The 25,693-nt window shown below is 41.0% G+C and overlaps 1 protein-coding gene across 1 annotated transcript; it reads right to left on the bottom strand.

Annotated features, from left to right (window-relative positions):
* Nucleotides 1-921: 921 nt before the first annotated feature.
* Nucleotides 922-23,071, bottom strand: fkbp15b (FKBP prolyl isomerase family member 15b). Its single transcript, XM_080466693.1, has 28 exons — nucleotides 22,896-23,071; nucleotides 16,077-16,180; nucleotides 15,915-15,993; nucleotides 15,719-15,788; nucleotides 15,553-15,627; nucleotides 15,357-15,455; nucleotides 14,642-14,791; nucleotides 14,484-14,552; nucleotides 13,717-13,860; nucleotides 12,817-12,971; nucleotides 12,396-12,444; nucleotides 12,182-12,298; nucleotides 11,172-11,256; nucleotides 10,987-11,084; nucleotides 10,815-10,902; nucleotides 10,501-10,616; nucleotides 10,338-10,436; nucleotides 10,160-10,254; nucleotides 9,938-10,040; nucleotides 7,252-7,423; nucleotides 6,420-6,556; nucleotides 5,901-6,209; nucleotides 5,649-5,735; nucleotides 5,449-5,565; nucleotides 4,760-4,867; nucleotides 3,624-4,297; nucleotides 2,616-2,712; nucleotides 922-1,397 (listed from the first exon to the last, which is right to left on the bottom strand). The coding sequence occupies exons 1-28, from the start codon at nucleotides 22,943-22,945 to the stop codon at nucleotides 1,320-1,322; spliced, it is 3,624 nt and encodes a 1,207-aa protein (XP_080322819.1). The 5' UTR covers nucleotides 22,946-23,071; the 3' UTR covers nucleotides 922-1,319.
* Nucleotides 23,072-25,693: the final 2,622 nt, after the last annotated feature.

Below are 25,693 nucleotides of genomic sequence, written 5' to 3'. Positions count from 1 at the left end.
AAATACTCCTCTGAAAAATACAACATAATATAATTGTTTTTACTCCTATGAGTAGCAGTAGATGATGTTTGGTGCTCACCTACATGTAGCGAGGGCTCAATATGTAGTCTTCCTCAGGGTTTCCTTCACGGTCCTCCACTTCAGCTTCCGGCAGCTGATGAAAACGCTGCTGAAGCTCGTCTGTCTTTAACTGCTGGTTTCAGGTCAAAAGTCTCTTCATTCTTATCTGAAGATATTCTCTCACAGTGGGAATTTTTATATTTCTTGATAAGTGTTGCATTGCTAAAATGTTGATTTAGAAACTGTGTGACTGAGCTTCAACTCTTCCACACCATCAGTTCATCCTGAAATTCCCCATTAGTTGACTTCTGTCTCTGAAGTACATCTTTTGTCTTTAAAAAAGGTCTCATATTAAGCATGTTGGTCAGAAAACAATGGAAACGTTCGGTGCACCCATAGTGCAGGGGATTAATGAGGCCCTTTGAGTTTTGATGACTGTATACCTTTGAATACCAAATTTCAGCCTTACTCTAGGAAACACTTTCTTACGGGTTCTGACCTTATAATTTGTCCCTTTATTGGGATGAATAAGAACATAAATGTTTTAAAATCCTTTAATAATCTTATTTATGGATGACGTAACATCTTTGTTGTAAGATTATAATGATCCCAGTAGCCTGCTTGCTGTTGTGCTGGAAAGAGAAAAAGATCATGTAAATGTATTGCGTGAGGTACTTTCAGGTCAGCAGTGAAGTAAAGCAGCAGAAGCGGTGCCGGTGTTTCAGATCTACTGGTTTCCATGTCATCTGGTGACCATCTCCTGATCAGGTTAGGTGCCTGAGCGGCGATCGGTTCCGTGACAGCGTCAGTCCTCCACAATGCAACTTTCACCCTCTGAGATGAATAAAATAGAATCTTTTTAAAAAGTAGAGAAAGTAAAGGCCACATTTTCCATTTCATTTATTTTCTTGCAGTAAAATTCAGGTTAGCAAAACAGTGAAAAAGCCTTAAAGCCGCGAGCTACTGGTTAAAAACGTGGTTTTGGTCCGGTGTGACCCCGCAGGCGGGATTCACTCCAGCAGACTCGAACCTGCTACACATGAACATCAGGGATCGAACACGCTGATCGCTCCACATGGACTGATTGGTCTGTGAATCACAGGCTATTTTCCCGACGCTTCGTCTTCTCGGAGGCGGCGGCGGCGGCGGGTCAGCCGGGCGACGCGGTTCGATTCCCGGCCGCGAGGCCCCGAGTGGTTTTTGCCGCTCCGCCGGGTCGGACGAGCCCGCGAAGCAACTCATAAAGAAACATTCAGAGGTCAGTTCAACCAGTCCAGATCGTCTTCATCTTCATCCTCACCGAACAGCGGCGTGGGCGGAGGGCGACCCTTCAGACTCTGAGCAGACACATCAGAGGAACAATCATCGAAACGGCAAAAAAAAACAAAAATCAGCACCAACAAACTAGAAACGTGCAACAAGACAAAAAGAGGCAGGAAAGATTATTTTAAGGCGCACTTATTAACCACCTTCAGCTACTTGCCGATACCAAGTCTTTCATTTTCACACTCCATACGCAAACGATATACGAAGGCTATACGTTGCTCTATGTCGACGATACACACACCTTCAGCAGCCTTACAGCCTGCAGTACCCATAAGTGCAGTGCGTGGCGTCTGACTACTGACCGAGGAACCGAGCTTATTGTTAATGAGAGTATCAGTCACATTTTGATCATGTTTAGCATGTAGCATCGCTGCTGTGCGAGCCCTGAAACTCTTTAGCATGTAGCATGTAGCACGGCGCCACTGGATCCACTGCGCAGTAAACTCAGACGAACTCTGCTGGTCCAAATGTGGCTGGTGATTAAATGTCTGGAGTTGTCCGTCTCACATTAATCCTCCTCATTAGTATTAAAGAATCGCCACACTGCTGACCTCTCTTGTGTGGCCGACACACGACTTTGCGTAAAACTAGCCGGGTTTCACGAGTACTCTGTGCAGGACCACGATACTGGTACAGTTGCATCACTAGATTATTTGTCTTTTCTGACAGTTATTCTCAATTAATCTGAAACTATTTGAAAGTCAGATTATTTCTTTCAACCTGGATTTAACATGCATTTGTGGGATGAGCTGCAGGCCTGAGGGTGTGTGTGTGGGGGGGGTATATTAAAATATATTTATATTTGGATTTTACAGATCTGAAATTGGGGTAAATGTAGAGGGATATAAAATCCTAAAAAAAATATTTGTTAATGAGAAGTAGCATCTTTTCTTAATTTGAAGGAAATCATTTTTTTATTATATACATTTTTTTGAATTAATGCAATTCAAAGTGAATATTTTATTACTTTAAAACAGATTCATGGTTTATTAAACAATCATGTAGAACTCACGAGTTCTGGAGAAATAAACCTAAAGAAACTCTTTCAATGTTTTACAAACATAAAAAAAACTGTTTCTGAACTCTGAGTTTTTATTCATTACTTTATGATATTTCACTATAAATGTCCTCCGCTCAGCCGCTCATGCCACAAATGCGCATTCCAACACACGTGGCAACATTTGAAGTGAATCAGAGCGTCACGCGGAGCTCCGCGGACTCTTCCTCACCATCTCGTCCTCCTCTTCATCCTCGGTGGGGGCGGCGGGAGATTTGACCGGGCTCACCTTCTCGAAGAATGGCTCCTCTCCATTTTCCTCCTTGGAACTGAGAGAGGAGACGAAGAGGAGACGAAGAGGAAGAAACAAAGAAGAGACAGAAGAAGACAGTCGAAGAGACGGGGGAGACAAGGAGGAGACGGAGAGGAGGGGACAAGGAGGAGATAAGGAGACGAAGAGGAGGAGACGAGTAAGAGACAAAGAGGAGACGATGACGGTTAGTTAACAGGAGGTTAAAACAAACATTTTCACAGGGTTCAAGAATCCTGAAAAAGGAGCGTTTAATGAAGCAGTTTGGTAAGAATACGAAGAGTGAAATGATCAAACGTTCTTCACTTCCAGTCTGAGCTCTGGTGGAAGGATAAAGATCCACATGAACACACAAATCTGTTTTCTAACAAACAATGATCTCATGATTCAGGTCTTTTTTTTTTTTACTGTAAATCCTTGGTCATAGTGTAATAACATGATCGGAATGTAAGAACTTGCCCATATAACAAATCTCATCTTTTTAATCTTTTATTACAGCGACAGCATATTAATCTTTAATTAATAACAAATGCTGAATTTGTTTTAGTGCAAGGGGGTGAGACAAAACGAAAACAAAATAATCCACATTTGATTAATAGCTTGTCAGAAACAATTGACATATTGTACAACTTTTTTTCTTTAAATCTCATTAATTTACATATCTTTGTGTTTCCCAATAGTGAAAAATACAGTAAAACATCCAAAAACCATCAACTGCTTACATTCTATTGCATTGAAAAATACGGACAAATCATTGATATTTATTCTTCATTTGCTGCAGGAACATGAAATCCATCCAGCGTTTAATCTCAAGTCTCTGTGTTTCACTATAAAGTCCTTTCTTTGTCACCGACGGCCAGTTTTGGCCCACAGGCCCTACGTTTGTCACCAGTCTCTGGATTCTCTCTCTGTTTCAGGCTGATAACTCACCTGCTGTGCTCCTCTGAGCCGCTCTGGGCGGCGCTGGGCGGTGGAGGCGGGTTTGCTGGAGGACCGAAGGCTTTCTGAGAAGCTTCAGGAGTTCCTCCAGCATGCTGCGCCTCCTCCTCTCTCTCCTCCCCTCTCTCCTCCACTCTCTCCTCCCCTCTCTCCGACTCGGCCTCCCGTCCGTCCTCGGGCCGTGAACCCTCAGGTCCGTCCTGCGCAGACTTGCTGGCGTCTCCTCCTTGTGCAGGAGTTGAGTGTTGCGCCTCCTCCTGGACCTCCTGCTGAATCTCTGCTGCTTCTGCTCTTGTCTCCGGAGGTTCGCGTTCAGCAGCTGAAGCCGGACGAGGATCGGCAGATTCTGGAGCCTCCGTCAGGCTCGGCCTCTCCGCCTCAGCTTCTGTTTTCGCCTCCTCCACAGGTGCCTCCTTCTCCTCCGGTGCTTCCTCTTCCTCATCTTCCTCTTCCCTCTGAATTGCCCCAACTTGCTGAGATTCAGTCACACCCTCCTCGTCCTCTGCTTCCATTTCTCTCTCTCCATTCAGATGAGGTTTCTCCTCCTTTTCTTTCACTTGCTCACTTGATTCATCCTCCTGCTTCTCCTCCTCCTCCTCCTCCTCCTCTTCTCTGGGTGTAACAGGAGGTCTGTCGGCACCGCTGAGAAGCTGCAGAGTTACATTCTGACGAGGAAAAACACCACATGATGGAAATCAAATGGGATCTGAGGTTATTACAATGAAGACGTGTTCTCTAAATGTGATTATATAAATAAAGACTCAGGGTCCGAGTTTAGATCCCTGTGGAACACCACTTAAATTACTCTGGCTAGATGTTCAATTTATTAAAGATGAAACAATAATCTATAATAGCAATTAGAGTGATGAATTAGGATTCTTATGGCCCATTAGAGGAAGAAAAAACGGTCCGAGTACAGATCCCTGTGGAACGCCACATGCTACTTTCTATGCTTATCAAGTAAATAGTCAATAATATCTCTCTCACACACACACACACACACACACACACACACAATTAATTAATTGAACAATTTAAATGCATCTTCTGATTAAAGATATGAGTGGTCACAGTAAAGTGTAAAACACACACTTGTCTTCGCGTTAATGTGTAAAGTACACACTTACCTTGATGGTATTGACAATCACTGCGAGCACGGCCTGTCCACTGTACGTCTCACTGAGGTCAAACTCGCCCCGAAGAGAGTGAAACACTCCGTTCATCACACGCTTCACCTGTGACACACAAGTAGTTATAACAACCGTGCGCCATCTACAGGTGAAAAGATACTGCACATCTTCAATAAAACTCATGTTTCCATCTTTGGGCTGTCAATCTTTCATAATATTCTTCAGATTTCATTCATAATTGTCTTTAGTATTCAAATTTGATAAAAAAAAAAAATTGATATGTGGATGATACTTAATTGGCACCAATATATTTACACTTTCATATTTTATAAAGCCACAGTCGAGTAGTTTTTGCATGTTCAGTCCACTAGAGGGCGTACTAACATACAGCAACTAATACAGGTTTTAAAATTAGCAACAAGAAAAATCCGGGAATGTGTAGTGCAAGTTTATATTTCGCTATATTTTGTTTGTTGTCCTCTAGATCTTTTAATATTGATTCAGAAGTCTAGAAGATATGCGACAACAGCGCCACAGGCAGATGGACGAGCGCCAACGCATTTAAAAACACATATTAAAAGACAATCTTAGCTTTTTTTTAAGTAAGTTATTTTTTAATATTAGAGAAGTATTTTTTTCCTGAATTCGTCTCCTTGGCCGCGCTCGAGTGTCGTCGTCCGCCTCACCTCTGCTGCCGTGTCTCCTGAGCTCCTCCCCCCGTCCTCCTCTCGTCTCTCCAGCTCAGACACTCGTCTCTCCAGCTTCTCCCTCACGGCCGCTGCCTGCTGCTCCAGGGCCGAGTACTGATACAGGAAAACATACAATCTCATCACATTTGAACGTTTTACCCTTTTCCCTTGAGAGCGTCATGTACACAGGGTCTTACCTTCTCCTGGAGGACCTGCAGCTCTTCACTCTGCCTCTGATTCCCTCTCGGCTCGTCCGAGGCTCTGCACTGCTTCAGAGCTGTGAACTAAGCACAAAAACAGAAACTGCTCTCACAAAATGCACGTTTTTGAGATGCGTGTTGAGATTGTAGTCATTTTCGGTAGAATAGTGGATCTGTGTGGTGCACCTCCTCCTCCAGAGGCCTCACTCCCTCCTGCAGAGGCTTCACCTCGTCCTCCAGAGGCCTCACCTTCTCCTGCAGCTGCCTCAGCTGCTCCTGCAGAGCGTCTCTCTGCTCGCTCAGCTCCGTCGTCTCTCTGCGGTGACGCTCTTCGGTTGCGGCCGCCACCTGCTGGCTCCTCGCCCTCCACTCCTCCTCCAGCTCCGCCTGCAGCTGGTTGAGCTGCTCCGACGCCGCCTGGTCGTTGCTGGTCCGGGCCCGGCGGAGCTGAGCTCGCACCGCATCCACCTCCTGCTGGCTGCTCCTGCGGAGCTCCTCCACCTCCTCGTCCCGACGCTGGCGCTCCGCCTGCCATTTCTTCTTCCTCTCGGAGAGAGTCTGGAGAGACACGTCAAAGATTATATACCAAATACATACATGTCATCGGATGGCATGCTGTTACAGGAGAAAAAAAAACAACCCCCAAGCTCTTTAATGAGGTTTATTTTCAAAACTGCTCCTAAAACTAATATTTACTCCTTTGCTTTGTACCCAATTTTAACTTAACAGTGCTCTGAAATGAGAGGACGGTGCCGAGTGTGGACTCACTCGCTCCAGGCTCTCTTTATCCGCCTTCAGGTCCTGCAGCTCCTCCTCCATGCTGCTCACTCTCAGCTCCATCTCTTTGCGTTTCTGCTTCTCTGAGCGGTGCTGAGTCTGAGTCCGCTCTGCCGCCTCCTTCAGCTCTGAAACAGCCGGATTCAGTTTCATCATTCAGCTTCCCCTCAACGTCTAAACACATGTTTGAAGTTCATTGCCTGAATGTCAGCGGTGGTCAGCGCCAGCTACCTGAAGTAGAGTCATATTGACCCGTAAAGTTACAAAACAAGCCATCGAGTTTCCTTTTTGTCAGAATTTGCAGATAAACTTCTGTGTACCGTTTGTCTGTTTTAGAAATGTTAGTTTGGTTCATTTCATCCTCTTTAACATGTATTTATGTATGTATTTAAGTGTTTGGGGTTTTTCTTTCCTCAATCACATTTTGTTTGAGATTTTTTGTATTGTTTTCTTCATTTTGCGCTTCTGACTTCTGCTCTTTTGCAAAGCAATGCGGATATAATTAAACATAGTCAGTTATCAACACAATCTGGAGCAGTACATCTTTTCTAATTGGCCAAATATGCAATATGTAACAATAAACGAGCAATACATCATGTATCACGACCCTGAAGACACACAGACTGCTTCTAAGAAAGGATGTAGGCCCCCTGTCTGACCTGTGTTTAGCAGAAATATCACCAAATCCTGAAAAATCCTGTCGAAAGTGTTTTATCATTTAGGTTTTTGTTTGACTTGTCAGCCTAAGAGCCACCAAAGTTTCTTCACATAGCCCAATGACGTGCCCATTAGACACTAAAGGAACCAGACGGTGGCGTCGTACCTTCCAGCTGAGTCTGCAGAGTGGCGATGTGCTGGCTGTGGCCCTCGCCGTCCTGCAGCGCCGAGCTCAGTTTGCTCTGCAGCTCGGCGGCCTTCTGCTGGTGGGCCGACGCTTCCAGCTGCAGCTGAGAGAGGCGAGCCGCAGACGAGGCCAGATCCTCTGTGAGACGGACCTGAATGGGGAGATCGGAGGGAGACGGGTGAGGTGGGCGGAGGAGTATAAAGTGGCTGAGAGAGAGAGAGAGAGATAGAGATAGAGAGAGAGAGAGAGAGAGAGAGAGAGAGAGAGAGAGAGAGAGAGAGAGAGAGAGAGAGAGAGAGAGAGAGAGAGAGAGAGAGAGAGAGAGAGAGAGAGAGAGAGAGAGAGAGAGAGAGAGAGAGAGAGAGAGAGAGAGAGAGAGAGAGAGAGAGAGAGAGAGAGAGAGAGAGAGAGAGAGAGAGAGAGAGAGAGAGAGAGAGTGTCTGGATGAGAGGAGGGCGAGTCTGGATGAGAACCTGTGGACGGCAAAAATGGTGATGGGGGCAAAAAAAAAAAAAAAAAGAGGCCAAACGGAAAGAAAAAGATAAAAGAAAAATGCTGATGTGATGTGGAAAGGACGATCTGACAGTGGCACAGGTCAGATTGGGATCAAATAGCAGCTCTGTGATGAATCTGTTCTGCTCTCTGAGCACAGATACGATTCAAAATACTGAGTTCACTTTGTGTTTTTAACACCCGACACAGTTCTCATTAAAGTGATTAAAAACTGGAAAATTTCTGGATTATTCTTTATTTTAGTGGCTTTTTATAGTCAGACAAAGTCATTTGAATTACATTATTTCGTGTCCCATGTCTCCAAAACAGGTTTGTCAAACCAAGCGAATGCTGAAATTTTAAAAGGAAACAGATTTATATTTTTCTGAAGAATAGTAAAAAGCACACGAGCTGTGATAGCAGTGTTGATGCCGTTTTGTGAAAATAAGACATTTTGATCAAATATACTCTGCTCCACAACAAAGAAAAGGTTATAATGGCAGTACTTCACCGGCCCAGCTCGGCCCACTCTACATTAAATTGGGCTTGTTTGTGGCTCCGACACTAAAATATCTATAAATGGAAAAATAAAAAAGCTCCACAAAGACATTTTAATGCATTATTTTCTACAATAATAGTGTTTAATAATGTGCATTATTTGTAAATACTTTGCCTATATATGACATTTTAGATACTTTCCTATACTAAAAGTATGTAATTTCACTCAATACCATACTGTATATATATTATATTGTACATTCTGTTATATTTAGCATTTATTGCCTTCCATTGTACATTATCTTATCATGGACACACTAGGTGATATTGTGTACCATCTTCATTGAATATTTAAGTTTCACATTGGGTATAAATACCAATAACCTGTGTATTATCCTATATTGAACACCTGTGTTCAAACTATACAATATTTTATATATATTTCTTCAAATTATTTTGGTGCTATCCCCACTTTGCTGCTTTATTATCTGTAAAAATGGAATATCCAATCTAAGTTAATGTGATCTAATCTTTTGCGTATTAACATACATAGTTATTTTATGCAGTCAGATTTTAGTCCTAAGGTGCTAGAATGTTAGCGTTGATTTAAATTGAAGGTAAAAACAGTTCAAATTTCTCCTGGTGGTTCAGATTGAGACGTTACTAGTTGACCCCAGTCTGGTGGTGCTTTGCGGAGAAGACAGGCTCACCTGGCCGGAGCCCGGGTCCTGAAGGAGTGCATGCTGGGAAGAGAGAGCAGTAGGTGCTAGAGTTTCCCTCCGAGCAGCAACAACAAGCAGCAGAGAGCAAAGAGTCTCGTTAAAAACCTCGCCGCAAACTCTGCAGGGCGACTGAGCTCATCCAGAGCTACTAGAGCTCCTCACGTTTTCTACTTTCCATTTTCTATTCAGGTTTATTTTCATCCCAATGTGTTTGTTCACGATGCTGCAGCACTCCAAGACTGATGGAACTTCTTTTTTTGAGAAACCAGCCAGAAGGTTAATGCAGCTTTAACAGAAGTGACGGCTTTAGTATGAAGAAATGTAAATATAGAGTTTCAATCTGTTTGAGGTTCGTTGTGAGCAAAGCTGAAATCAAAATGTGGTCCAACTAAATGTGAAAGTTTATTCTTTTAACTCGACCCTGATGAAGAAAACATAGAAGGCTCATCGTGTTCTAAAAGCTGAGCAACACATTTCGCAGAAGGTTCTGGGTCAGCGAGGCTGGACCAGGATGATCAACGCTGCAGGTGCATATGGGAAGAGAAAAATAAACATGACTTAAAAATGTTTGGATTTTTTTTTTTTTTACAAACGTGTCGGACCTGCAGGTCCTCTACTATCCTGCAGGGGGTGCTGCAGCAGCTCCAGCAACTCCACTGCTGTTCTTATACACAGTTCACACGACAAAGGTGGTTGTCTGTCCACTAGAATGTTGTTTACTCTCATTCTTACTGTTTATAGCCTATTTGGTCTCAATACATGTGTGTGTGTGGTTTCCTTACAAAACAAAACAGCACCAACTCTTTCAGAGGTTCTGCCATTTCCGTGGAGACAGACATCGTCCTCAAAATGTTGTGAAAAGTTTTTTAATAAATGTAAACCTTCATTTGACTGCTCCAGGGGATCACGGTGTCCTGCTGAAGTCCTATAATCCAGACTGAGTGTGGCCTCACCTTGTCCTGCTCGGCCTGCAGCAGTCTGGCCTGGCTGTGTTCGCTGGAGGACTTGAGGGAGTCGGTCCTCTGCTCAAGCAGCTGGTGGCTCTGCTCCATGTACCTGGAAAACAAACGAAACGCTCCGTCACTGCCACCCAGAAACAACCGAGAGAAGGTGATTTCATCCCGAGGTCTACGGTGAGATGAAGGGAACCCCAACCCTTCTTTCTACGTTCTCACCTCTGGTTCTCGTTGATGAGATCCCCGATCTTTCGGTTCTGTTCCTCGATGCGAGAACTTTTCTCAAAGACCTCCTTTTTCAAACATTCATTCTCCTGCAAAATATGAACTTTTTTTTCAAAATCATGTCCGGATTGCGTCAAGTCCGAGAAACTTCCACAAAGCCCTCTGGAAGTACCTGGACAATTCTTTGGATGTTGTGCATGATCATGGAGGTCTCCATGGACATGTTGGACACACCCATAGAGAGACTGCCCTGCCTCTGAAGGTCGTCCACCTGTGGAAACACGTGTCATTCATCTGTTTCTTGGTAACTGAACTCGGGTTCAAACGGTCCGTACCTTCGACACCAGCTGATCCACTTTATCTGCTACTTTCCCCACAGACAACCGGATCTCTGTGTTGTGCTGTCGGGCCTCGGTCATCAAGAAGGACGTCACGTCACCAGAGCCTGGAGCTGGAGGCCAGCCACAACACGACGGTGGAAAATTAACAGTCGTCCAAATGTTTAAACCCATTTACAAATAGCAAGAGTCTGCTGCTTTTTACAAGAAGAACAGAAGAGAGCATCTTCCTCCCACTAGCATCCAGATTATAGAGCATCTTCCTCCCACTGATTGTCGTACTGTTAGATGATCGTTTCTCGGCGTCTTACCCATGTAGGGGACGGTCTGTGTGGGGTAGACCTGGCCGACCGGCTGCAGCTGTGATGGAGCCACAGACGTGTGTGTGTAGGAGTAAGGCTGTGAAACCACACAAACACTCGGACATGAAGATGCAACCACATTATTTTTGCTGAATTTATCGCTAAACGTGCGAAAGCTCACCTGGAAGGCGTGGTGGCTGCTGCCCGGCAGCCCCGGCTGCGTGGCAGCAGAGGACATCAGGGGCATTAAGGCAGAGATTGGAGCAGGATGAGGATGAGCTGCAAGAGGTACAGAAAAAAAAACTATTTAATGTAAAGTTCTGGCTGCATATGGAGTTAATAAGAGAGGAAGAGGAGGAAGTTTACTGTGAACAGCAGCTGGAGCAGCAGCGGAGATCGGCACCGGAGACGAAGCTGCAGGACGATCCTTCGCTCGGCTGCTGCTGGTGTCCTGGGAACAAACACACAACTTCATTTACATCATGTAATCTCAGCTCGTAGCTGAACTGGAGGTCAGAGTGAAACAGCTTCGATCTTGAATGATTGAAGATAATCTCACGTGAAAAGAGAATTTCTGTCTCAAACTGCATAAAAAGAGGAATTTCACCTCCTCATATCTCGGCTAGTTTGTGAACTTCAGTGTGGAAATCCACAAGTGTGCCTGCCAAATTAATAACTTTAGGCTAAACTGATGGAACAGCAGACCAACACCAGTCAGATATAAAAGAAAATAACACCTAACAAGGAAAAAATTGAAATAGAAGATCTTCTACAAGCCAATATTTTCTGAATGCAGAAATATTTTAATGAAACTTTGATTTAAATGGAAAAACAAGCCTAAAAATGAATGAAACTGTATGACAAAACAATATTTTCATTATTTGTCATCAAACCTACAAAAGGAAATACGAAACATTTATAACATTAATTACAATTTTGAGGAATAAATAAGATTCTACATTTAAAATAATTATTTTGGAGGGAGGTTGAAAAATGGGAAATAAATTACTGGAAAAACATTGAAGTCATATAGATGTAGGATTAATGGGGGAAAACACTTTTTATGAATAAAGCTGGACTATTTCTTAGATTATGAAGCGTGAAATGTTTGGGGAAAATCTTTTAGCTTTTTCTGACCTTTTTTTAATCTTAATGTAAAAGTTATAGATTTGTGGTGAAATAAACATTTAGAGTTAAGTTTTCATTTCATAAATACAATTTTAAAGAATTTTTTTTCAAAAGAACAAAAATGTATGAAGCAAATTCAGAGAAATATCCATAGTAACCTATAATTTCAGAGTTTGTGAGCTGTTGATATCTGTTTTTTTGATGGTGATAAAGTAGAAATAATCCCATCAGTCATGTGTTTGACAGACCTCCAGCTCAGAGTCGCTGGATTCAGGCTGCCCGGACACCCCCGTCAGGAATGGCAACATGGGCTGACCCATCTTTGCCATGCGAGATATGAGCTTGGCTTTAGTGGTGTCTGGATTCTGAAAAGTACATTCAAAAAAAGTTACAATGACAGCGTTAAAATGAAAGCTCAGGATTATTAGAAGCAGATCTGAACACGGGAGTGAGGGAGCTTACGGTGAGCTGCTCGCTCAGAGAGTTTGACTTTGAACGAAGAGGCGGATCCCTGCAAGAGAAAGAAGAGTTCAGGGTAAATTTGCTGAAGAGCCAAGGGAATTTTTAAAAAATGGCACAGAATTTATCATAATCGGTTATTTTTTTGATATAGAAAAAAAACTATTTTAGTGTTTTTGCAGATTATAGAGCATTTTCCTCCCACTAACATCCAGATTATAGAACATCTTTGTTCTACTAACTTACAGATAATCTTAACATTTCAAACTGTCGAGTACCCGGTGACTCCTCATGTACTCAGGGGCGTGTCCTCATTCTGCAGCTACCAATACTGTCAATTAAATCTGGAAGACTCCCTCTCTGCTTTGGAGTGCTTGACTATGACTCTCGTCCCTTTGGCAGGGTTTTAACGGTTTCCTCTCACCCCGGTCTGCCGGGGCCGGAGGCGGTGGCCTGAGCCGGGGACTCGGGGGTCAGGCTCTCCACGCTGGGGGCTGGGGAGGGGGCCGGAGACGGGGCGGCAGAGTCTCTGGAGCTGGCGCTGGCTCGATCGGAGCCGCTGTCCTTGGAAAACTTCACCTAAGAAGAGAAAATAGATTCAGGCTCGCCAAGTTTGATTTTAAGAGCTTCAATAAAAAAGGGCGCAATGCATTAAAAGTAAAACATTATTAGCACAGGACTGAGGGAGGTCTCAGTGCTGTGTTGTTTCCACGGAAACTAAACAGTTTTTGATAACGATGTGTTTCAGTGGAAAAGGCCGAAAACGACGGAGTAGCGCTATGACCGTAGCGTGCATACATAGCAGTGTTTCGGAATAGTTGCATTACCCCCCGTTTTCATGGAGACGAAACGTTTATAAAAAGTTACGTTTTCTCTCGTTTCAATGTAGACAGAGCATTCTTAAAAAGTTGTTATCCTCCGTTTACATGGAGACGGAGCTTTTTTAAAAAGTTGTGTTTCCACAGAGACGGCGTCTCACCGTTTTCAAAAAGTTCCACCTTGGAGGCCGTTTTCCAAAAGTTGGGCATTGTCAGTGGTCATGTAAACAGACCGCTACGAAAGCTTTTTGTATTCACATGAAAACATTGGATAAACGGCGAATATTTAGTTTGACTTATCTCATTTAATTAAGGAATATTATCTAATTAAAGGTTTCGTGTTGCTAAAATGAGCATAACTATATATATATAAATAGATATATATACGGGAGAGTGTGCGAATAACTAAGGTTAATAGAAGAAAAGTGAAAAAAAAGGGCAGAATATAGAAGTTTTACTTCTTTTCTCCATAATAAGAAGTCAATCTTTCATGATGTGAGATTTACCCGTCGGATCTCGGCCTCAAAGATCAGAGTGCTGTCAGCCGGGACTCGGTTGGGGACCCCCTTCGCTCCATACGCCAGGCTGGGTGGAATGACGATGAGACGCCGGCCCGCCTTCTTCATCCCCAGCATGCCTTCCTCCCAGCCCTGACCACACAGAGGACATCACTTTACACGTTTAAACGTCTACGTATCTTCTGAGAGCTCCTGCTTTAGATTAGGTGCCAAAATAAACAACAACGAAGGGACCAGTATAAAATAAAAAGTCTAAATGAAAGCAGAAACGACTTATTTGAGTCCCATATTTGTTAAAAACACTCAAAATTAGCATAATTGGTTCAGTTCAGTCCTTTGAAAAACGTCAAAATATTAACATTACATTGACTGATTTCTTTTTTCTGTTGTATTGTTGGCCAGTGCATCGAGCTGTGACTAAGCTATAAAATACATAAATAAATACATAAAAATGTCTTAAAAAAAAAAAAAAAAGATAAATAGTGCACTTATCTTACTAGGTGATAACATTTAAAAGTAATTTTGTATTAAAAAGAAATATAGTGGGAATTAGGATCTCATTATTTAGTCATTTTTTAAGAGTTTCTAACATTAGATATGCATCGTTGATAAAGATTTATGATATTATATGTTGTGATATTAAAAATAACACCACTGTATGTGATGTAAAATTAAATATGTGGAAAGAAAAATAATAATAATAATAAAAAAGGCTTTTTCACAACCATGTTAGTAATACAATAACCTGGACTCACTTTGATGACTTTCCCGGCTCCGATTTTGAGCCGCAGCAGTTTGTCTTTGTTCTGGTTGGTGTCAAACATCTGAAACGACACTTGAACGTCAGTGAATCCTTCACGATGGGAGGAAAGTGGCTCTACGTTTGACAGAAGGGCAGCGGTGAGTGTCCGACCTGTCCGATGGCCTGGTTCTGCAGCAGCCAGCCAGTGTAGACCACCTCCAGAGAGTCTCCATGCTCCACAGCCGGACCCTCGCCCAGACTCAGGTCCTGTACCACAACGGCGTCCAGACAGGGGGCGCTGTTCGCCTTGGCCAAACACACCTAGTGGGAAAGGAAGAGATGTTGATTCATGATGCACTGATGCCTGAGGATGACAAAAAAAGTTCTAAAAGGGACATATTTCCATTGTGGTCCTAAAAAATACAAAATAGTGACGTTATGATGGAACAATTAAATACAAAATTGACAGTATAAATTTAGAATAAATAGATAAGTACTTATTCATATCTATTGCACAAAATGATGTATCACAGATGAATATATACATTACAAAATAAATTTTCACATAGCGATTAATCATAGAAAAGAATAGAACTAAATAATTGGTGTTAAACGAGAAATAAAAACTATGTGTCACAATTTGGTTAAAAAGTAAACGGGAATAATTAAGTTGTTGGCATGGATTCCAACAAAAACCTTGTGACTTGTTTCTTAAAAGCGTGTTTGCTGGTATTGGGAATCTTTTACAAGTATGAGTACTCTGTGCAGTATCAGACCGGACACTCAGTACTGGTATAGATATCTGGGCATCCCTAACAATGATGTTTGGAGGAGCAGGCATGGGTTTAGTGGGGTAATCCTAATCTGAACCTCCCCCGTATCTCACCTCTTTGCAGAAGTCTGATGCAGATTTTTCCGACTCAAACATCAGTGACCAGTTCTGCCTCTGGTCATCGTAGAACGTGCAGTAATTGTTTGGCTGTACCTGCAGAACAGGAAGAGCAAGAGGTCACAAATCAAGTTTCTGATCTCTCTCTCTCTTTATTTTTTTTTTAACTCGCCACAAGAACAAAACCTCTCACCGTGAAAACGAAGCCCGTGTGGATCTTGGCGGCGGCCACTTGTTTCTGTTGGCTCATGTAAAGCAGCAGTTTGTACTGCAGGAGAGAAACAAGCACGTTATTCATCTTAATAAACGGAGTCGCGGATGATAATCTGAAAGGAGTGACCACTTAGCGCAGCTCCCACCTCTTTGGTGGCGTGGCTGCCCAGCACGGCCGCTCCCAGCTTCCCCTGCTTCGCGTATTGTCCGCTAATACTGCGCCAGACAACACAGCACAGAGAGACTTGTGACTTCTGTTACACACTTTACAACACTCCTAAGCTGTTTGAAGAAAATCCCCCGAGAAGCGGGGCTCAGAAACAGTTGAATAAACGAGCTCACTATCTGAAGGCTTGCACCGCGGTGGCGAGCAACACCGCCGGCGCCCCTGGTGGAGGAGCTGGCTTCTGATTGGCTGGAACTGCAACAGAGTGAAAGTCACCGTCAGAACATCCTGTGAGGGACCGATAGGTCTGCAGACGTCTCAGTTTGTGGGTTTCCTACCCGGGTTGGAGGTCTTGCGGGGCTGTTTGGGGGCCGTGTACTGGAAGGATTCATTCCCACCGCTGGCCTTTTGATCTAACCCGAACAGGGACGCCAGTTTGGCCCTGAAGGATCAGAAGGTTATCTATAAATACACAGCATAGCATGGAGTGTTTAATCTGACTCTCCGATCAGCCCCGGTTTGTTCCACTCTTACAGCACAGTCATTCTGGTGATGAGAAAAGCCACTCCTGTGACGTTCTCATCTTCATTTCAGACGTCACTGCATCTATTTAATCCACCGAGGGTGAAAAGTTAACTACCAATGAGCTTCAGGACTGATCTGTCTGCACAAACCTCATAAAGGGACACTAAAATCTAATAATCAATCTCTGTTTATCAGTTACACATTCATGGGGTATTAAGCAGATCATAGAGCCATCTAGTGGTCATATGAATTATGACAGCAACAATTTAGGTAGCGAACAGACGGAACTATGACTTATTTATTCTTGCTTTTTTATATTCAGTTTCATTGTAATATAAAAGATGTTCATATTTCAGATGCTTCAACTCTAAAAATGTTTTACATTTTTGGATAAATACAACAAAAATAGCTGGATGATAACCTTAGCTACCAGGCTAACAAAGCTCGGAGACCTTTACATGAGCAACTTGTGGAACTGAACCAGAGATTCAGGGACCACACACAGCCTAGTGTCATCTTGAGAGGGTAAAATAGTGACACAAAAACCTTTAAATTTAAACTTTACAGGTTTTCTTTGTTGTGACGCCGAGTATACATGATGAAAACATCCATACGTCTGCCAGTGTTGTACAGATTTCTGCAAGAAACACCGACATCTTGGCCACTACGTCTCGGTAACATCTTCCACAAGCAAAACTACTTCTAAAATACGACACTGAGAAGCTAAAAAGAAATAATGGATAGTACAAAAAAACTGATAATTGGATTTGGCAGGAAACACTGACCAGGAAACTCCTTCTATATTTACTCACATCTGTCAAGTCAGCAAAAAAAACCAAAAACTAACCTGTCAAAAACACACAACAAAAAAAACAAAACATCGTGACGCTGAACTGTCAGACTGACACACTTAAAAACCAACAAATTGCACAGAATTGTCAATTTGGGGAAAAAAACATTATAAATACTCACAAGTACAAGAACCACACCTCAGTCATTACTAGTCAGTAAGATGAATATTAAAATACGTTTTGTCATGAATCTTTACAGCAGCTCCACAAAGACACGTTCCAAAGTCCTGACCACAGATTCTTGAAATTCTTCAGTTTACCTGCGATATATTAAATTCTAGCCACTGAGATGCTACAAACTCAATTTGTTTTATGTTTTTCTTGCACGGATGAAGGAGAAAGCAGTATTGCCAGCTGGATTCAGCAGCTTCCCCCGGACTCTTGGACCTTCTTTCAATATTTACTGATTGTGTTCCACACACACTTCACAAGTTATAAACGATGAATAATTATAATTTTTATCAATAAAGAACAACATTTTGTGATGTTTTCAGCATGTAATGTATTGTTGCCTGTCTTGGCCAGGACACTCTTGAAAAGAGATTTTTAATCTCAATTAGGTTTTTCTGGTAAAATGAAGTAGTAAAAATGCCTTAATACTCAGTACTGAAGTAACAGCTCTCATCAATTTTTACTGATCAGACTAACGTTTCTGTAAAAAACCCAACAAGCCACAAATTTCAGAAGTCATCAACAATGAGTAGTCGGCATTTTTGTCAAGAACGACCGAGCTTTTGTGACGTTTTCAGCATTGAACACTATTTCTGGAACTAAAACGAAGCAAAACCTTTAAAAAAAAACAATTGAGTTACGCATAAATACCAAAACATTTTTATACTTAATGCAATCAGGAGTATTCCGTCTTAACATTTCTGCAAAAGCTTGAGCCTCCCGTCTCTGCCAGGCTACAACCCTTGATGTTTGTTTTGCATTAATGTGGTATAAAAGTTATCTGATAGCAGGAGCGAGGAGTCCGTCACTGACCCCTGGAACTCCTTCCACAGGTAGTCGCCGGAGTCTCCCAAGACGGACATGTTGAAGGCCCGCAGGCCCTCATCTCCCACGGTGAGGAAGGCAGGACAGGACGGGCAGTCTGCCGGCATGTGGGACTCAAGAAAGAAACGAAATCCTTAAAGCCCAGTGATCTGGGGGCGGCGGCGGCAGCGGCAGTTGCCCCCAGAACAGTCGTGGCAGATTCAACAGAAAGAGAAGAACTGCGAAGTGGCGAGCAGCAGCTTCACCGCGATCCTCTAACAGGCAGCATGTGAGAGGAATTATCCTCCATCACACGCCTCCTCCCGGCTCGTGCTCGTATCGCCCGGCTCCATGGCGCTCATTGGCGCTGAAGAGCGTGTCGAAGCGGCGGCGGAACGCCTCCAAGGCCGAGAGTCAATGTTCAAGAAAGTGTCTGAAACCGTACGAGTCTGGATTCTGCTGCTTTATCTTCTATATGATCATATCTGAACCGAAAAGTCCACAAAATACAAGAAAGTGTGTTTTGAAGTTTCTTTTTTTAATGTCACGATTCTTCTTCCTAACAGTTCTTATACTGTTGGAAAGTCGCGTTTGACAGTTGAAGCCACAAAGAAATTGCAGTTTTCCGATGCTGCCGACTCTTGTTTGACGTTTGATTGTTCCTGTGTTACTGAGCTCTGCTGCTCATCCCACAAATGCATGTTGCTTACATGTGATGAACTGTCTGGACAACTCAAACACAAGCCTCTTTACCGTTTCAGTGCTATTTTTACAACATTTTCTACCAAATCAAAAAGTTTTAGATCATTTTTATGATTCAAACATTGTCTTTACATTTCATGCAAAAAAAAAAAAAAAAAAAAGATATGTTTTTCTTTAGGATTCTTAAATGTTCCAAATATTTCTGGCAGAGAACAGAAATTCAGGGATTTTTTATTACAATATTAAAAATTATATATATATATATATATATATATTTTAAAGAAAATCCCTGTTTGATGGAGCTTTGAGCATTCTTTGATTGGTGCTACCATGTCCATACATGTCCTTTCAGTAATTCAAATCTGCTCTTTTCAGCAGTCAGATTAACTCATTAACTCTTTATCATTGGTGACTAGTGGGCCTTGACTTTGGGTTGTCAAACTGTTTCATTTTCTTCCTTTTCCCAATCACCAGGAAGTTTGTCACTCATCAAATCAAATTCGTTTTACCTCCAAAAAAGTCCCAGGTCGGGGGGGGGGGGGGGGGTTGGTTCGTACTTTCCAAAGGTTTTGAGAATTCTTGGATCTGCAGTGCCGAACAACTCACCGTGTCGCATTTCATACGTCGTATTTAAAAACATCTGCAGCTCTGTGCCGACTGTTATTTTGATCTCTGTCACGCTTTGATTAACTGTTGAACTCAAACATTTCAGAGTTTTGGATTTGGTCTCAGTTCCAGTGCCGTGTCCAGAAACCGGTTTAAGAGCAATGAAGCACAGAAACAGCAGGAGCTGAACTTCCTCCATGTTTATGATATCTGTGTTGTATCTCTTTGGTCGTCTTCTTATTCCCTCAGTAGATGTTTCTCGTTGTTTAGGTAAAAATCCTGACTTTTTTTTATTTTTTTTCTTGAATGGATCTGTCCAAGTTGCAAAAATTACAATTTCCCTTTTTAAATTTGTTTGATCAAATATGATCATTTTACTGGTCTGATCAAAAAATGTCTATATGGATCATTTTAATTTTAAATAAAGATATTTAAAAAATTAAAAGAATCCATTCTTAAATACCTGGTGGAGAAAAAAAATAAAAATTACATGAGATGAGCTTTAAACCTGATGTCGAGTCAATGAAAACTAAGCAAGCAGCATGTGGGCTGTGTAAGAAACAACAACAGGACGTAAAATCACTCCAGTGGACCAAACACACGTCAACAAGACATCAACCAACAGCCCAAGCAATTGTAGGGAAGCTGGTCACACTTGGGCTGATCGGACATCATTTACCCAGAGACGCTGTAACCCTGCCTGATCATGACAACAACCACGCAAAACCTGCTTCGACTTCATTTTAATGGATGGAAACTCTTCAGGAAGTTGAAAGTATATGTTGATGCTAAACACACGGTGCAGACTTTTTTTTTTTTTTTTTTAATTTTTGTTGAAACAGGCAAGGAAATGAGTCGCCAGATTATCGTTTACAGATCTGATGTGGCTCATTGCATAGATATCCAAAAACAGGCCGGATGTTATAAAATAAAGAACCCTGAACAAAGTACTGGAGAAGTCAAAGACAGCAGAAACGAACAACTCAAAAGTCCCAACTTGTTCAACTTTGTCGTTTCATGGTTTTCCGAAGCGGTTGTGTAAAACCTCGGCATCTCGGATACAAGCAGTAAATTTCACGCCCGACTTGTGGAGCACCGTGATGGAAGATATGACGCAAATCCCACATCGGGCTGTGTATTATTGTCTTCTTTTAATCCACATGAAGTGACTCTGAGCTGTGTGGCCCACATGTACAAGTTAAATCAAATTTGCTGTGGAGTTTCCAAGACGTCATTCAGGCATGTGATCACCCTTCCGACATGGGAAAAAAAGGTCCAGACTGATCCATAAATAATTGACTTGGCAGTTGTAAGTTTATCTTCACTCTATCCGTTTCTGATATTTCATCACATTTTATACAGACATCATTGACACAGAAAGCTTTGTCTGTAGAAAATTGTAAAAATTTTTTAGAGCTTCTATTTAAGTTTCACGACCTAAAATAACCAAGTGTCGAAAGATAATATCAGAAATACAACGTAATTATAAGTGGGCCACCAAAACCTGTCAAAGTAAGAAAAATCTGACACAGAAAGACAAAAAGTGAATGCAGATTACTAAGAACAGGAGGAAAAGGTGAAAAAATACAGCACAAAATTGGTCTTAAGGTAAATATCAAACACAAACTACCACATAAAGTGACTAAAATCAAAGATGAAATGAACGAAAAATTAAGAAAATTATTTAATGAGAAACAAAAAACTAAACAAAGAAAAATCGATCTGACTGAAACCTTAATCACAAATTATAAATAACCAAACTTGGGCCACAAAAGAACAATTAAAGGTTACTGAGTGACAGATATTAGAGACAATTCCCCCACATTTTGTGAAAACTATAAAAAAAATAAGCAACTTGCTCTGCCATAGACACTCAAAGACACAAAACTTCAAGCACAAAAAAAATAAAACACAAACTTAAGAAAATAAAACTAAAAAAAGGATATAGCCGAAACCATCAAAAGCAAAATTACAAAATGATCGAAATTAACAGCCATTTACGATAAAATGCTGCTAATTTAAATTGGTCACACTAGTGCAACAACAACAACAAAAATGTTTCAAATTACCACAAATACATACAAAACACATTAAAAGAAGCTAAAACTCACCAAACAACAATCACAGATGCAAAATAACTACAAAAATGAGCAAATCAGAGACAGAAATTAAACAGAAATGACCACAAATGACCAATGTACTATGAACTGATTCAATAGAGCAAAAATAAGGCAAATAAATATCAACTTGAAATTCAAAACAAACGAACGGAAGTCAAAATTTGTTAAAAATGACAAAAAAACCCCAAAATCAAATGCCAATAAAAAAGACTAAATGAACAAAATTCAAACAAACTACCAAAGAAGAAGCAAAACACAATCTGGATCAATAGACCTGAAGCACATCAGAGGCAAAACTGAGAAATATGAAAACAAAATAAATATCAAACTGTTGATGAACTGAATCGACCACAGGGTGTTTTCTTTAAATTGGTTTGAGAACTAAAATATAAAAAGCTCAAGTAATATGAGCAAAGAAACACAGATAAACCACAAACAAATCTACAACAAGACGCAAAACAACAAAAAGAGACACAAAATGGTGTAAAAATCACCTTCAATATGTCTAAGATCACCACAAAATGACAAAAACAGGAACAAAATCAGAGAACGACCAACCTTTCAGGTTTTGGCATGATCATAACTGAGTCTGAACTTTGACTGAATTGATCTTTTCTCCTGGTTGATGATTTAACCCTGTTTAACCCTCGATTATGCATTGAGGCCTAATCTGAATGGAAAACAAGGAAAACCTTCCTATTTAGCATTGACATGATCGTTACAATTTATTAATGGTGACTCAAACCAATTAAATCTCAGATTTTGAGTCTTCTCTGAGAAGTTTGAGGATAAAAGCATCCAGAAACAAGAGGATTTGAAAAGACTGAATAAACAACTACAATTTACGTCCCCAAAATATAAACAAAATTACAAAAAGAAGTAAACTTTGTGACTTCTTCCAGTTGATAACAGTGAAAGTGACCTTTACTTCCAAGGTCTGCTTTACAGTTTGGGGATTTAAAGTTTTAATAAAGATTTTTATAGTCTCATAAGAGTAAATTTCACAATAAGTTTGACTTTAATGAACACGAGGGGCCACTTTTTAATCCGGCACGGATAAAATTCCAATTAGTACCTTTATTTGACTGAAATCTGGAGTTTTTGAACGCTTCCTGTCAGATTAGGTGACAAAAACCTGCAGATTTGAGATCCATTCATCAATATTACACTGAAATATATCATCATATCAAAGCCGAATCAAAGAAATACAACTAAACAGTGATACTCTGTCGCTTATGACGTATTAGATACATGTCAGGTGGTCATAAATGAATAATTTGAGAAGAGATTTGTCCAAAACTCGAGCAGAGCTAAGAATGCTAAATGCTAGTTAGCTCGCTGGCTAAATCGCGTTGGCGTCATAAAGTGTCACACTCACCCTCCTGTAGGAGACAAAAAGTCTCCGTCCTCGTCGTCCCCGCCGAACATTGTTAAAGTCTCAAGCTTCAATCTTAATAATTCAGACAAACGCGGGTAGGAGTGGGATGTTTTTTACATGACTGCTCTGTCGCTTCCTCATCATGGACACATCACCTGACTGTCCACATGACCCGGAGGCGATTCCACCAGGGGCCACCAGGGGGCGACACAGACCAAAAGGAACATCACCTGGCTGAAACAATACCAGGGACCACTAGGGGGTAAAAGAGAACACTAGAGCCCATTAAAGAGACCACAAGGCGAAAACTAACAGGAGCCAGAGACCACAAGGGAACACCATAAGACTACCAGAGACCACCAGAGGGTACCAGAGACCACCAGGAGATCACTAAAAACCACAAAAAGTAGATTTGTTTTGAGGAAATGTTGGTGTGAAACATCCAACAAACCAAAACATGATTTTGAAAATATGAGGGTGAAAAAAGATGTAGAACTCATTAACATGTTAGGTAGGAAGACAGAACGATTAGAAATCCTGTCTGGTGGTTTGTGGTCATGTGGTGTCACTCCTGTGGTCCTCTGAGTCCTCGTTAGGACTCTGTGGCCGCGGAGCTTCGTCATTAACACGACAGAAATAGAGTCATTACATTCACTTCCACTGGTAATTCACTGTAAGACTCAGGCCTTCTCTCTGTGCCAAGTTCATTAAAAGAGCTTCATCATCTGGCTGAAGTCCAAACAGGATTCTAATCTGTGATAACATGGTGTCACTCACATTCGATATAGAATCATAACCAGCCCTGCGGTCGGGGGCTTACTGTCATCTATTTTTAGTTTCACACTCTCACAGTGTGTGGATGCACCGCTTCCAGAAACCTTTACACTAAACTCAAATATACCGGAGCAAGCAGTGGAAAGGATTGGTGTTGGTGGCCTTGACCTTGAGTGTGGTTGACTGGATGGATTTGATACGAAGGATATTGGTCATAAAAAAACCTGTGAAATCCTGTAAACAACCAGAGACGTTAGGGACTTTGACGAAACTGGAAAAGGCCAAAGATGATTGATTAGAATATAATCTGATTGGAAAATGACTTATCAACTGTTTTGATAACAACATTTTATACACGTGCACTATTCAGAACACGTATATATATGATGCACCCATATTTAGATCGATTTTTCTCTAGTTTGTAATGAGTTCTGTTTGGGTTTGGGTTTCTTTTAGAGCGATCTGACTATAAAGAACACAATACATCACATCACATTACATTTCTTCACTTTTACATTGATCGGGGGTACAATCATTTATTGAAATTGAGTTTGGCTTTGCACAGAACACTGCGGTACTTTGTGACGTCAGATTCTTCCATTGCGTCTAATCTGCCCACAAAATGCAGAAGTCCTGCAATTCAGAGAAAATGAAGAAAACCTTTGTCCCAGCTATGTCCACAAAACGTCCCCGATACATCCAGGATTGAGGTATAGATACCATTGGTTTGTCAAAGCGGTATAACATTGATGTCTTCTTATTTACATCTTCTATCTTGATAAATCTTTGTCCTGTTCAAAGGTGCTGGAGCTGAAAAACTGAAGGTGAAGCCAGGTTCAGGTAACAAACCTGTTTACAGCTTTACATGGAAAGAAAGACAGGAAGGTGTAATTTATTAAAGCTGGAAATGTTAAAAAAAAAAAAGATTTATTAATTCTAATTTATAAAAGGGATTTTCAAAAGAATATGCTTGTATGTATGTATGTATGTATGTATGTATGTATGTATGTATGTAGGTATACTGACTATTTATGTTTCTATTTCATCAAAGCTAAAAAAAGAAGTTATATATATTTTATTCAATACAAGAGTTATTCAAAATATTGTATTTATTTATTTATTTGTTTGTTTGTTTATTTATTTATTTGTTTATTTATTTAAGTTTGCTCATTAACACCAAACATGTAAAATTGAGTTTGTATTTTGCTCTAGTAAGTATATGATTGTCCATACAATTCATTATTTATTTCAGGATCTTTTCAAGTTATTTTTTGTTCCACTGATTGTGGATTAAAGATTATTTTAGGCATAATAAAATATGCTGAATAACCTTTGATAATCTGAATTTCTCTCATTATTTTGTTCGAGGGGTGAATTTCCCACCCATATAGGGGAGGCAGACTTTGAATATAATAAGATTATGTGAAGCTCCTTTGAGAAAATTCATTTATGTATCTTTAAGCAGACTCAAGTGTGCTTTTTATTTTTATCTCTAGAAATGAAGAATAACTTATTTTAGCCATTTCAGCTCAGATCCTCAGTTAAAACTATCTTTCACACACTGAACTCATAGAAATTATTCATTTATTATCAATAAAATGTGTTCTGCTTCTATGAAGTTCACTTAAATTGTGGATTAACTCACTTTTTTTTTAATTTCATTTATTTCTTCAGTTCAAATGCAAGTTTTTGAGACTGGCGGCTTTTTTGTGTGCTTTTGAAGAAATAATGAAACCTCCTTGTACATTGTAAGGGAGCACTCAGGGGCCCACATTGACTTACAGCCCCCCGGAGCTCCTCAGGAGGTTAATCCTGCTGATCTTTTACAAACACACATTTATGCAGCTTAAGGTCAGAATATCAGTTATTTTTGAGAGTTGATTTATTTTATTTTGACTAAAAAACACCTGAATAGAATCAGAAACATGATTGACTTGGTTGATGTGTTTGATTTAAAATGTACGAATGTGTTTGTGCAATCTCTCACACACACGCACACACACACACACACACACACACACACA

Source organism: Lipophrys pholis, assembly GCF_963383615.2.
Source record: "Lipophrys pholis genome assembly, chromosome: 7".
In the NCBI taxonomy this organism is placed as follows: domain Eukaryota; kingdom Metazoa; phylum Chordata; class Actinopteri; order Blenniiformes; family Blenniidae; genus Lipophrys; species Lipophrys pholis.
The sequence above is the reverse complement of the archived record's forward strand: the minus strand, read 5'-3'. Positions and strand labels throughout refer to the sequence as shown.